At 35.7% G+C, this 14,121-nt stretch overlaps 1 protein-coding gene across 1 annotated transcript; it reads left to right on the top strand.

Moving 5' to 3' along the window:
• The first annotated feature begins 4,179 nt into the window (after positions 1-4,179).
• Positions 4,180-12,724, top strand: LOC125651584 (protein fem-1 homolog C-like). Its single transcript, XM_048880240.2, has 2 exons — positions 4,180-4,904; positions 8,187-12,724. The coding sequence occupies exons 1-2, from the start codon at positions 4,361-4,363 to the stop codon at positions 9,509-9,511; spliced, it is 1,869 nt and encodes a 622-aa protein (XP_048736197.2). The 5' UTR covers positions 4,180-4,360; the 3' UTR covers positions 9,512-12,724.
• The last annotated feature ends 1,397 nt before the right edge of the window (positions 12,725-14,121 follow it).

The raw sequence follows: 14,121 nt of genomic DNA, 5'->3' as shown, positions 1-14,121 counted from the left end.
TCCGACTTCTTCTCTAGAGCCACGGAACCAATTTCAACCAAACTTGGAACAAAGCTACCTGAGGTAATGGGAATTCAAGGTTATTTAAATGAAGGGCCACAATAACAGCAAAATAGTAAAAATGCGACTTTTCAAAATCTTCTTCTCCAAACCCACTGGGCTAATTTCAATCAAACTTGGCACAAAGCATTCTTAGATTAAATCTGTTTAAATGAAGGGTTATAGGGCCTCTACAGGGGCATATGATAATCAAATAATGAATTTTGTGCTGTTACCTTTGAATTTTTTTTTTCTGAATCAAAGTACTAGTATAATGATAGTTTTGCTCAAGCTTGTGTATTGCTATGACCTGCTGCTCAGGCGAGCAATGTTGCTTATGGGCCTCTCGTTACTTTTTAAGTTTCATCCTACAATTTTATAAAATTGTAGGATAGAATTATTTAAGTGTTAAAACTGCAGTCCTGCACATACATTCAAGTGCGTTTCTCTCTGATTTGTGGATTTTATTTAATTTTGTTAATATTCTTTTTACAAATAAAATGAAAAAGCGACTATTCTTGAATGTTTCAAACTTATTTCTAGAATGCAACTGGAAATCCTATAAATATTCATCTAAAGCTGAATATAAGAGATTCACTAATTTCCTCCCTATTTTGTCTCTTTGTAAAATGCTAATACCTTGATACTTGAAGAGCCGTTTTTGGAACATAAATTACGTAACTGTTCTCCGATACAGTTTAAAGTCTTAAATGAACTCAGTATAACATCTTATAAATACCATTTATAATAAACATTTTTAGATCACCTGGGTCACTCTGGTAACCTATTGCTATTGGTCTGCGTCAGTCGTCGTCCCTTGTCCATCCAGTGTTAACAACTTCTCAAAAACTACTGCACCAATCAGGGGCGGATCCAGGAATTGCGGTTACGGGGGGGGGGGGCACTTTATGAGGCTGAGGACCGCCTTGAGGCCCACGCCCCCGGAAGCTCCTGGATTTTACAGATTTTATAGGGCTTGAAATATGTATCCTATTTAAGTCATTTGTACTATTTTCTATCATTTTTGATAAGGTGAAATTAGTAAAATGACGCACATTTTAAGGTTTTTGGAAAAAATTAAGTTCTCCCAATAAAGTAATTCAAGAAATCAAAAGATTTTGTCATTTATTTCTCCGAGAGTGGAAGAAATTATTGCTTCTTTTATTGTTTAGTACATTTTTCTAAACAAGATACCACGATTTACCTTAAATTTGAAAATTGTAGGGGGGGGGGGGGGGTCCTTAAATCCGCCACTGCCAATCTTTACCCAATTTGATATGTAATATCTGTAGGAGAAGGGAACCAGAAAATGTAAATTTCATGATCCACCATCCCAATGGGCCTTAATGTTGGGGTAAAAACTGTAAAATTTATGCAATTCTTTAAAAATCTTCTCTACTCCTGGGCATATAGCAGACTAACTGAATATACACGTATAGTAACGATGAGCCAGAAAGTCTCTATACCAAAATTGTAAATTTCATGACCCCCGGGGCAGGGGTTTCTGTGTTAGGGCGTGGCCATATTAAATTAGTCATATAGTGACAATTCCATAAAAAATCTGCTCTACTACTAGGCAAATAACAGACAAACTGAGCATATAGTAATGATGGACAAGGAAGCCTCTAACAAAATTGTAATGATCTAACAAAATTGTTTAGTTTGTAAACCAGGTTGCAGGGTTTCAGGATGGGGGGGGGGGGGGGGGGGGGGGGGGGGCTAAAATGGTTAAAGAGTGTAAGAGAGTTAATGTTTATAATGCTTAAAACCTTATGTCTAGTTCTTTTGATGTTATATGAAAACTAGATAAATAAAAAGATGAAAGATGAAAGATGAGGTGATCAAGATTATGCCTACCCGAGTAATACTTTTGGGGAAAGACTTTGCTGGAGGGGGATGGTGGTGTCTAAAATTCCGTCAATTAATCTGCCAAGATATATTGAGATATTGAACATTGAATGCTTTTGTAAAGAGGTTACATAATGCAGTCTACCAAATGTTTCAATTGTAAAGGCCTTGGGGGATTGTGCATATATAAGAACCTTTCAGACAGGTCCATGCATGGACTCAGGTGGCCGTCAAGGCCCAGTGGCCTCTTGTTAATTCAAGATATCAAGACTGCAGAACATCATTGAACATAAAGATTTATTCTGATACATTGTAAGTGGGCTTACTCTTTGTTTTCCACGAAATGCTTTTTATGAATTTATATATAATTTTGCATGTTTTATACTTTCTCAGTAATACCGTTAACTATATCTCTAAAATGTATCTCTATGAAAATACATGTATCTACATTCAAACTATCGGCAACATACACTGCGATACTCAGATCTATGCAATATCAATATCTGTTGTACAAAGCCTGATTGACTTTCCATAATCTGTTTTCTAAAATCAAAACCCCAAAACGTGAGGGGAAAACCCTACTATGGGGGAAGATCTACTATATAGCAGATTTTCCCCCTAGGGGGAAAGACTACTATATAGCCATTTTCCGGGGGGTAAAGCTACTATGGGGGAAAGGCTGCTATACAACACACGTGCACCCTATCCTAGCTTCCCACCCCATCTTGTACGTAATTATAATCCCGTTTTTGGTTTGATTAACTATTTACAATGTGCATAGATCGATGGAGATCATAGGCACCTGCCGTTTAATTGGACTCACACTCCCTATGACCCCCCCCTTTTTTTTTAAATGTGTAAAACTTAAAAAGTTGACAGAAGCATAAAATGGCATTGTGATTCAAAACTAGATACAATAGACATGAATTTACAGGTTCAACATTTCTCATCAGTTTTGTTTTACATAATAAAAGGTCCCGAGGATGAACGGGAGTCTGGGTCCAAACGCCAGGTGCCTGTATAATGGAGATTACAGTACGCAGTTGACAAATTGAATGACTTGTTTTGGTTTTGGTAATTTAAATATATTTAGGGTAAATCCGTCTAAATTGTACACTTCATTTGTTAGACCACGTTTGCATATGCTTCTGCTCAGTTGGGATGGCTGCTCTATACAAGACGCTGAAAAACTTGAAAAAGTACAACTGTATATTATATCTGCAGCTAGAATTGTTACTGGTCTTCCTATTTTTGCGTCCAACGAATCACAATAATTCGAAACCGGCTGAAAAACTTTAAAGGCATTACGTTGCCAAAATGACTACGTACGATGTTCAAAATCAAAACGTCATGCAGGATATGCGATATCGTACCCTAAAAGTATAAAAATGTATATATAAGTACAAAACCCGAAACAAAGGTTAGTTTATTGTTCCAAGATGTAATATAGAAATATTCAAAAGTCTTTTGTACCAGATGCTGTAAAACAATGAAATTTATTAAATGTGAAATTTAAGTCACCTCAATAAACTCGTTTCGGAAATACATAATTGCTAGCTAATGAATCTGGCGCCTTTCTTTTCATTTGGTATTTAAACGTAGCATTACCAATATCATACACGCTAAACTATAAGATATCACTGTTTACTCAACGGGTATGATTTACATAAGCGTAAAAGTATCAATTAGTCTTTCTTGTTCTTGTTGTAAAAATGAAGATTTTTTGCTTGTAAAAATCATACTTGCAGTGGCGGATTTAAAATTTTCAAATTTAAGGTAAATCGCGATCTCTTGTTTAGAAAAAATATAAACGATAAAAGAAGCAATAATTTCTTCCACTCTCGGAGAAATAAATGACAATTAAATCTTTTGATTTATTGAATTACTTTTAATGGGGGGAAGTTATACCCCCCCCCCCCCCAAATCCCTTAAAATTTGCGTCATCATTTTATTAATTTCATTTTATTAAAAATGACAAAAAATAGTAAAAATCACTTCATAGGAAACATATCTCAAGCGATATAAAATCTATAAAACCCAGGAGCTTTCGGGGGCTTCGCCCGCTGGAGCTGGACCCCCTGCCTCATGAACTTTGCGCGGCCGACCTAACCGCAATTCCTTGATCCGCCTCTGACTTGTGCCATCTAGATATGGTCAACATAGATACGATTGCATATTTTATATCAAATATATCAAAACTTTGTACAGATACGTATTGCATCCTATCATATTGTCCATCGTATTTAGGATTCCTTTGACAGCCGACAAAATTACGAGATCCGCTTCTTGTTTGAAAGCACGAGTTATTGCCCTTTGATACAACAAAAAGCGACCTCTGGTTCCTGTCGTCGCCATATTTGTCCACAAAATGACACCCGAAGAACCGTACCCTTCTCTGTTCTGTCGTTCCAACGTGTGACGGACCCTTTTTACCAACTCAAAGACCCAGCCATAAAGACCACAACAGAAGGTGATGGAATATCGAAATGTCGTCTACAATGCCGCACGTGACGGCAAAATAAACCGATTAAAAATCTTCTTGGACCACAAGTCTAAAGACGAAGTCGTCAAACTAGTGCACGCCAAAACAAATGGAGCCACCCCTCTTATCATGGCTTGTCGAAATGGACATCTAGATGTAGTCAGGTATCTATTGGACCTTTGTAAAGCTGACCTGGAACAGGTTGGATGCGTGACCTTCGACGGAGAAACCATAGAGGGAGCGCCTCCACTATGGTGCGCTGCTGCGGCAGGCCACACTCCAATAGTGAAATATCTAGTCGACAGAGGATCAGGAGTCAACAAAACAACGTTTACCAACTCAACACCTCTTAGGGCAGCCTGCTTTGATGGCCATATTGAAATAGTTAAATTCTTAGTTGAACATAAAGCAGACATTGAAGTAGCAAACAGACATGGACATACATGTTTAATGATATCCTGCTATAAGGGACATAAAGATATAGCGAAATTTCTGTTAGAACTTGGTGCTGATGTTAACAGGAAAAGTGTCAAAGGTAATTGTCAAAGTTGGGATAAATTGCTAACCTATGAAAGAAATTGATGAAGAAATAGCTTTCTATGTGAACTTCAGATGTGTTAATAGACCAATCGTGTCATGCTTTTTACACATCTTGATAATACAGGTTGGGAACACTTCCCCTGCAGCGAGATATTCTTGCGAAAACATGATTATCCCTCTTTAACAAGAGTAAATATATCCCGAATAACAGAGGAAAACACCTGTGGAGTACATCTCTGTGTTTCATGTGAAAAGAAAACGTGCTAAAATGTCTGAGACAGTCTCATACGATTTCTAGTCAACTCGTACCCAAGAATCTGTCCATAATGCAATATATTTATGCGCATATAAGTGACATATCCCTTAGGTACGAGTTTTCATCAATTGAAGAGGAGGAGTCAAATCGTAACCAGATTCTTGGGTACGAGTTGACTTTTACCTTTTGGGTACGAGTTGACTTATTGGGTACGAGTCGGTCAGGGTACGAGTTGACTTGACTCCTCTCATACTTATGCAAACATATAAATCAAAACAAAAATACTCACGATGTGCATTGGATTTCAGCCTCCTTCCCTCTTGTGCAGCAATGTTGATATGAAATTTCTTGACCGTGTTGTCAATTTCATATGTAGTACACAGACAATTCGCGTCATGTTGAACGTGTCACACTTATTCAGCATTGCATGAAACTTGCCATTATTTTCAATCATAACACTTGTTTATGGTAATGTTTAAGTTCTCGCTAAAGAGGGATAATCACATTTTAGTGAGGATATCTTGCAGGGTTCGAAATTAACTTTTTCAAACACTAGTCCGTACGGACTAGTCACTGTTGATGTTCACTAGTCCGCAAAGCATTTCACTAATCCGTCCAGTACATCATATTAAATGATCTTCATTTTATTCAACAGTATTTAATGAAACCAAACACATCACAGTTGCAATCAATTTAATTTCTGACACGTACAGAAGAAAGAGACCACCATATTTTATTTCGCATTCAAGATCTTCAGAAGCACACAATATTAACCTCCAAGTTAATCCTTTTATAAACATCCATAAGTGCGTTCGAGATCGACATTCCTGTTGTTTTGGTGCTCAGATCTTAGAGCCACACGAGTTCGAAATTTTATCAATAAAGTCAATAAAATTCACTCGTTGACCAAGTCGTGAGCTATAGTGTTATGAACTACTGTGTTAGAGTCGCGAATGACGAGAACATGTGCGCACAAACGTGCATGTTCTCAGACCGCACTACTTGCAATTCTTGCACCTAGAATACGTTCTCGTGATGTGTACTCGGAGTTCGGAATCGGCAGGAATTTGACAATTTGTGCACGTTCGAAGAACGGTGGTCTCGAATACACTCCTTGTGTTTGGAAGCTCAGGATGTCATAGTCACGCAAACACTTAACCATGCAGGTAATTAATTGACTATGAGTTCAAACATCTAAGAGACTCGGACAAATCTTGCTAAAAATCTTTACCATATTCAAGATTGATTTCCGGATTTTCACTAGTCCGTACGGACTAGTGCTCTAGAGAGTTCACTAGTCCGACACGTTTTTTTACTAGTCTCGGACTTACAGACATGAGTTAATTTCGAACCCTGTCTTGCTATAGGGAAAGTGTACCCAACTTGTTAAAAATGAAGAAATATTGGTCAAAATGTTACTATTATTTATATGATAATGTTACATTTTGAGTATACATGCCAAAATTATTAATTATAGTTGTTTGGGTTTTGACAAATAGTACATGATCTGAAAATGGACTACACTATTTGTGAAAACCATGCCAGAACACTAATTTAAAAGACTCTTGAAAATAAAAAAAAGATTAATTGCTTCAGGTAAAATCATATACAGTAAATGCGGGACGTTAATCAATAATCAATAAATCATAAGATGATTGATAGTACTGACACATGCATGTGCATATTGCTTTTAACTTGCGATTTTGGAGTCACTCTTATTTCATGGTTTTTCATTTGAAATTTACATTGTAGTTATATATTAGGACCTGGCCAAAATTACTAGCACCCACGCATATACACGTTCGCAAAATTTGATTGGATAACACTTAATATCTATAACTAATTTGTTTTAGTATGAAATGAACTGAAAGTTGTAATTTTTTAACAGACCTGTACATATTGAGATGCTTAACTGATAATGATTGGCATGGTCAAAATCACTTGTATCATTGTTCATGTATGAGACATCCCCTAAATTTTGAATGGATGCCTAAACATCTATAATATATTCCTTAACTTTCTTGTTTTTCAATGGATTTATAATAGTTTGAAAATTATACTGTAGGTACCTTTTGAGTAGGATTGTATATTATGATAGAAAGAAATATGATATTTCAGAAAAGTATTACGATATACCATGATATGTAGAATTATTACAAAATGGACGGGCTTAATATACAGTTATTTTTTTTTATTCTAAGAAAGGAAAATAGTTTTCTTTGTCAGGAAATCTAATTCTTATAGTGTTTAATAACTTTCTATCTAGTATTCTACAAAGATCATAGCAAAATTAAGATTAGCATTTTCTATTTAATTTCAAAAACAATATATGTTGAACTTTTTGATTGAAAACAATCTCTGATTATTTTAGCTTCAGATCTGTAGCTCTCTGAGAAAATATTTGTCCCAGAGAACTACAGATTTGCATCTATGATCGTTCCGCCATATTGTTCTTTATTATTTAACGGGCACATATATGATAAGTATTTACTAAGATACTTGCAGAAAGTATTGAATAAAATTGACACTTAATTTTATGTATCGATGTATCCTAGCGCTCCTTTTGTATGACAATACATCATTGTATTGTTACACCCTGACTATTGAGATACTTTATAATGGATTGGTATCATGGTCAAATTTTACTGACCAGTAAGTACATGCACGATTAATTGGTTTTGATTGGATAATGCTTAAACTTTTATAGCTACATAATGAAAAGTTTCCAAAATTACATTAACAGCAGTTGTAAAGAATGAAAAATACTTCAGTGTAGCACCTGCATGTGGGATGGTACATAGATAAAAGAAATTATAATTTTTATAATGCAGAATATGTTTAACAAACTGTGTTATTGGTCATTGGCAATCTAATCAAAACTAAATGCTTAAGCTGCCCATTTACATGTATTCAAATGGATCTAACATCTTAATAATTTAAGTAGATTGGGTCATTGGTTGTTATATCTCATTCAATTTCATATTGTGAGATGATGTAAAGTTTTACAATTGCTTTTTGTAGGCAACACAGCCTTGCATGATTGTGCTGAGTCAGGAAGTTTGGATATTATGAAGATGCTGCTTAAATACAGTGCAAAGATGGAAAAAGACGCATATGGCATGACTCCTCTACTTGCAGCCAGTGTAGCAGGCTATTCCAAAATAGTTGAGTACCTCATTACCAGGCAGGATTGTGATAGGCAAGAAAAAATTGATGCTCTAGAACTTTTAGGAGCAACATATGTAGATAAAAAGAGAGACATGCTGGGTGCTGTTAGTTTTTGGAGATCTGCGATGGAAGAGAGATATGCAAGTTCCCGTTCTCCAGTTCCCAAACCTCCATCCGGTTCTCAAGTTGCTGCCTATGAAAATGCTAACGAAGTGGTATCATTAGATCAACTAGATGAACTTGCATCTGATCCTGATAACATGAGAATGCAAGCATTACTTGTTCGAGAGAGGATTCTTGGTCCTGCCCACCCAGATACCTCATACTATATCAGATACAGAGGGGCCCTGTATGCAGATATGGGGAATTTCGATCGCTGCATAATGCTATGGATGTATGCCTTAGACATGCAGCAAAACGTTTTGGAGGCTCTCAGTCCAATGACTCAGAGCAGTTTCTTGTCTTTCGCTGAACTGTTTTCCTTCATGACAACTGAGTGGAGAAACCGACCTGCTCATCCTGTGGCATTTCGTGATATCATGGATGTTCTATTGCGGGCTATCAAAGAATTAGGCCAAGGTCAGGATCACTTGATGAAAATCTCATTACCTGAGCGGGATTTAAGTCACTTCAACAAACTCCTTATCATAATAATGCATGTTCTGTGTTTAATGTGTCGCCTTCAGAAATCTTTGAAACCAGAGGAAGAGCACGAACTTAAACAAGTTGTGTACAAACTAGTACAAATGAATCCACGAGGCACCAAAGGCTACACCCCCCTCCACCTGGCTTGTTCAAAAGATACCACCAATGTTGGCAGATACCCTGTCTGTTCCTTCCCTTCTGCAGAAGTTGCTCAGCTACTCATTGAAGTGGGTGCAGATGTGAATGCTGTGGACATTGATAAGAATTCACCTCTGCACATTGCTGCAGCTAATCGACCTTGTAGGTCAGAGGTGATCCGTACATTGCTGAAAAATGGTTCTCATTTGGACATGTGCAACGGAGATAGGAAAACAGCTATGCAATTAATACGGGGGATGAGTATAAATGATATAGTCTCTCCTCTAAACTATCTATCCTTACAGTGTTTGTCAGCTCGCAAAATTGTTAAATGTAATATTCCATTTAAAGGTCATATTCCTCAAAAACTGGAGTCCTTTATTCTTATGCACTGATGATTATCACTATAAAAACAAAATGGTTTGTCCTCAATATCAGTTTTACTAGTGTGTATATATTGATAAAGGAGATGAGAAATTCTTTCCCATTACAATTTTCAGTATCTAATCTGGTCATTTTAAGGTCTGACATTTAAAAGACTATTGTTACTTTTTAGATTCTTTATTAGCAAATTTAAGAGAAACACTGCATGTATCATAATCTGAAGCTCTGAAGTATAAAGGACACTAAAGTATTGCAGGCAGTGTTTAAATGGTTTAAAATGATAAATATATATTTGACTTGTATGTTCTCAACATCAAAGTAGTAATTTTCTGAGATTTTGTCAAAAGCAACAATTTAGACGTGTGCATTTAAATGATTTTTTTTGTGTTTCCGTTATGTGTTTTGTTTATAGAAAATCAAAACTTTACAAGATCATTCCATTTGAGTACATAAAATGTTGCACCTTTTTGTTATTTAAATAACCATGTGTGGTCCTAAGTTTGCTCATCAAAAACAAAACAATCAAAATTAGATCTGAAGATGCTGTGAAGGTTAATTTTTTGTTGTTGTATTTTACCCACACTTTTATGAAGTGATTTTTTTTGTATTTTACTCACACTTTTATGAAGTGATAGGTGGTAAGGAATGTATAAAATTTATATGAAGTTATGAAATTATGTTTATGGATCAATGAATTCTGTATTGTGAAAGATCTGTTCACAGTAATTTATTTTACGTACTAGTACATTGTATTTTGCAATGACCACTGTATATTACATACTAATGTTAGAAGATGTGTACACAGTTGAATTCTGATTGGCTGAATACCTAAATACCATATTTTTTTTCATCATAAAAAGTTGTAATGAAGTTTTTTTAATGAACTTACATAAGTGAAAATAGATAAATGGGCCACTATTACATATGGGATAATCGGGGCTGTTTGAGGAAGAATATGATTTTGAAATTACACTCGTAATTGGGATTTTGAAATGCATATCATAAAAGAATACTGCTGTATTGCTTGGCAGTATGAAAGTGTTTAAGGTTTCAGTTGCAAAAAATTATCAAAGGTTTTAATTGAATCAGAGGTCAGACAGGTTTGAATTCAGAGGAAATGAAAAGTAATGAACATGAATTGATGAATGTCGGACTTCTGAGTGAATTTGATGTAATTTATAGTAATTTTTCATGCAAGTGTGTCTACTTGTATTTATTATGTAATGTACGTGAAAGAATTTAGTGTGTAAAAGAGATGCGGGTAAATCCATTTGGTCTGTAAATTGATTCAATTCCCTGTTAAAGTATGGAATGTAACATTATTTTCTGTTTTGTCCAGAGACGGTGAAACTTGCAGTCTGTGATAATATAAGAATTGTCAATGCATGTCGGGATGTTCGTTCAGCGAGATTTAATTTGTTGCTTTTGTTCTCTGTTTATGATATAACACATTACCAAGACAATACTTCCTTCGAATTTTACACCAGTACAAATTGTAAGAAAAATGTACTTTGTCAAATTATACATTGTATTATCTTCGTCATAGTTTGACTTGTGATAAATAGGTTGAAAATATGCATTGCTGTTGTAAGGATAGTTGCTAGAAGACACCACTTAATATTGTAATAAGTATGTGAGACCGTAAATGTGATGCAACATTTCTGATACAAAGAGCAGTTCATGTAATAAGAATTTACCGTATCTGTGACGTAGAGCATTGGAATGCGGGTGGTTTTGTCCCGATTACCTGTACGCCCCAAGTGGATTCGTCCTGAGTGGTTTCGCCCCCACTGAGTATGTTAGCAACAATTGTTGGAACGATTGATCAGTGCATACTTTCCTTTAACGATGAGCAATTGAATTGAAATTTATGAATGCTATATATGTATTAATTTACCGATGTCCAAACTATGTCCATTTTTATCATTATACCAAGAAATTATCATATGCAGTGGCGTAGCTAGGTCTGAAATATTTGTAAGCAGGGGGTCTGGGGACATTTTTCGTAATATGTAATAAAAATTTAACGAAAATATTTGTAAGCACGTGCATACAGTGATACTGTGTAGCTACGCCACTGATATGAAACAGAATTAGCATTATGTAGATAAAATTAGTGTGTCTATCTATTATGTGATTTTATTAACCTTAGATATATTTATATGAATTACAAAATAAAGAATTTAATTTTTTGAAAAATTAGCAATCATAAAAATATCATTGATATACATTTCATAACAAACATTCTTTCAAGAGGCATTTACTGCCGGTAAAATTGAATGAAATTACAGACCACAGTTTAGATTTTTTGCAAAAGATAAAGTAAACAGGAATATTTTTTACTTCACCGATGACGGACATCGGAAACTACACCAATTCTCACGCACACCTACACGCAGGTAAATCGGGGCGAAACCATTCGATTAGTACATCGGGATGAAACCACTCGACTATTAAAGCCAATCTTCTACCTTATGTTACCTGCATTGAAATTGGGATGCAACCACTTGGTGCGAATCCACTAGGTGTGAATAAGTAATCGGGATGAAACCACCCGTTACCGAGCATTGCTTCATGTTCTCACTTCCATCTCACGGAGTTTCCTCCATTTATATTTGTAGTTGTTGAGCTGTTTGATTCGGGGGTTCATTAATGATTACAAAAGTTGTTTTTGTTGTATTTGATTATGATTTGGTGAACATAATTTACAGATGATCAAAACTTTCAAGAAATGGCCCTGATTTTATCTTATGCATATGGAAATATTCTCGTGGGAGCTTCCCTTGATTTCATTTTTTACTCACAGTGGGATGTTTTTTTGGACATTGTAGTTGATCTATTTTGGAAGGTATATTTATTTGCTGTTAATTATTTCTGTCTTGTAATTTTACAAAGAATTTGTGGTAATTGGATAATATCATTGAAATTTTAAATTACAACATTTTTTGAAAATTGAAAAACTATAGGTCTATTACAAACACAACTTGTACAAGATAATTGTTGCCAGTCTATGAAACACATTAGTGTGTGAACTGTTATATACTGCACTTTGCATCAGATTGGGGAAAGAAAGAAAAAAACCATTTAAAGTAGTATAGTTCAATCCAAGACATCATTCCTCTACAGGATATTCAGCTGAACTTTTCACTAGCAACTATTCTTTGTTTTATCCTTGTGTGCTTGAGCATCACCCTAACATGCCAATAAAGAGATACCATGCAGAATCTTCTAATTATTTTCTTGTACAACTGGAATGTGCTGCTCATGTAGAATGAAAATCAAGGCCCAGCAAAACCAATCAGGTCACCAATTTTCATTTGTTCCATTTTTCCTGTTTTACATTGCATCATTTATGAATTTTCAAATTGAAAGATTTAAAACTCCAGCATTTTGTCATGCGTTAACATTTCAAAATAGGAATAAATGGGGAAAAAGTTTTACATGGGAATAATTTTCTGCATCTAGTGATTGGTTATCTACTAGTCAGGGGCAACCACACTCTTGAGATACTGGGTAGAAATTTACAACTAACTAATCATTTGAATCACAACCTTTGACCATGTGATCTGAAAACCAATGGGGCCAACCACATTTTGGAGAACCAGTGTACCAAGTATGATGTGTGTCGAGGAAATGGTTCTCGAGATATTGAGTGGTCATCATCTTATTATGTCCAGTTTCACCGTGTGATCTCAAAATCGATACAGGCCATATTCCTTGGGTAGAACCAGTGTACCAAGTTTAATGTCTAAGCAAAGCATTTTTAAGATAATGAGCAGACAGTATCTTGCTATCTCCAGTTTAACCTTGTGACCTGAAAATCAATAGGGGTCATCTACTCAGGGCAACTATTGTATGAAGTTTGGTAACTGTCAAGTAAAGGGTTCTTTAGATTTTGAGTGGAGAAGATTGCTCTACTGACCAACAGATAGACCTCATGACCTGAAAATCAATACAGTTATCTACTATATAGGGGTAACCACTGCACCAAGTGTGGTAACAGTCAAGCATAGGATTCTTTATTCATATAATGAGCAAGAAAGACTTGGTATACAGACCAACAGGTGCAAAATAATATATCGCCACTTTTTCAAAGGGGGACATACCAATGCAATCACTGTCAATATCGATAGTCATGAAAATCAAGGATGCCTCTACCAAAGTTATGGATTTCAAGGCCCCTGGGAGGGATTCAGGTGCTAGGGTGAGCTTTTATGGTTCATATAGTAAAGATTCATTATTTCTTTTTAAAATCTTCATCTTTCATCTCCTGGGCATCAAACAAGAAAACTGAGTATATAGATATGAGAAGATTGATTGATTAAATATTGTTTAACGTCCCTCTCAAGAATATTTCACTTATATAGAGACGTCATCACTGCCGGTGAAGGGCTGCAAAATTTTGGCCTATGCTCGGCGCTTATGGCCATTGGGCAGGGATGGATCTTTATCGTGCCACACCTGGTGTGACACGGGGCCTCGGTTTTTGCGGTCTCATCGGAAGGACCGCCCCAGTCGCCTCTTACAACAAGCAAGGGGGGTACTGAGGACCTATTCTAACCCGGATCCCCACGGGATGATATGATAGAAGAGAAAATTTACCAAAATTGTGAAATTTATT

Source organism: Ostrea edulis, chromosome 5, assembly GCF_947568905.1.
Source record: "Ostrea edulis chromosome 5, xbOstEdul1.1, whole genome shotgun sequence".
Classification (NCBI taxonomy): Eukaryota; Metazoa; Mollusca; class Bivalvia; order Ostreida; family Ostreidae; genus Ostrea; species Ostrea edulis.
This window is presented reverse-complemented; position numbering and strand designations above follow the sequence as displayed.

Excerpts from the sequence above, each read along its gene's own strand:
- LOC125651584 (XM_048880240.2), top strand. The coding sequence starts at position 4,361 with ATGGAATATCGAAATGTCGTCTACAATGCCGCACGTGACGGCAAAATA. Across the intron at positions 4,905-8,186 it reads TAACAGGAAAAGTGTCAAAG|GCAACACAGCCTTGCATGAT; the intron begins GTAATTGTCAAA and ends TGCTTTTTGTAG.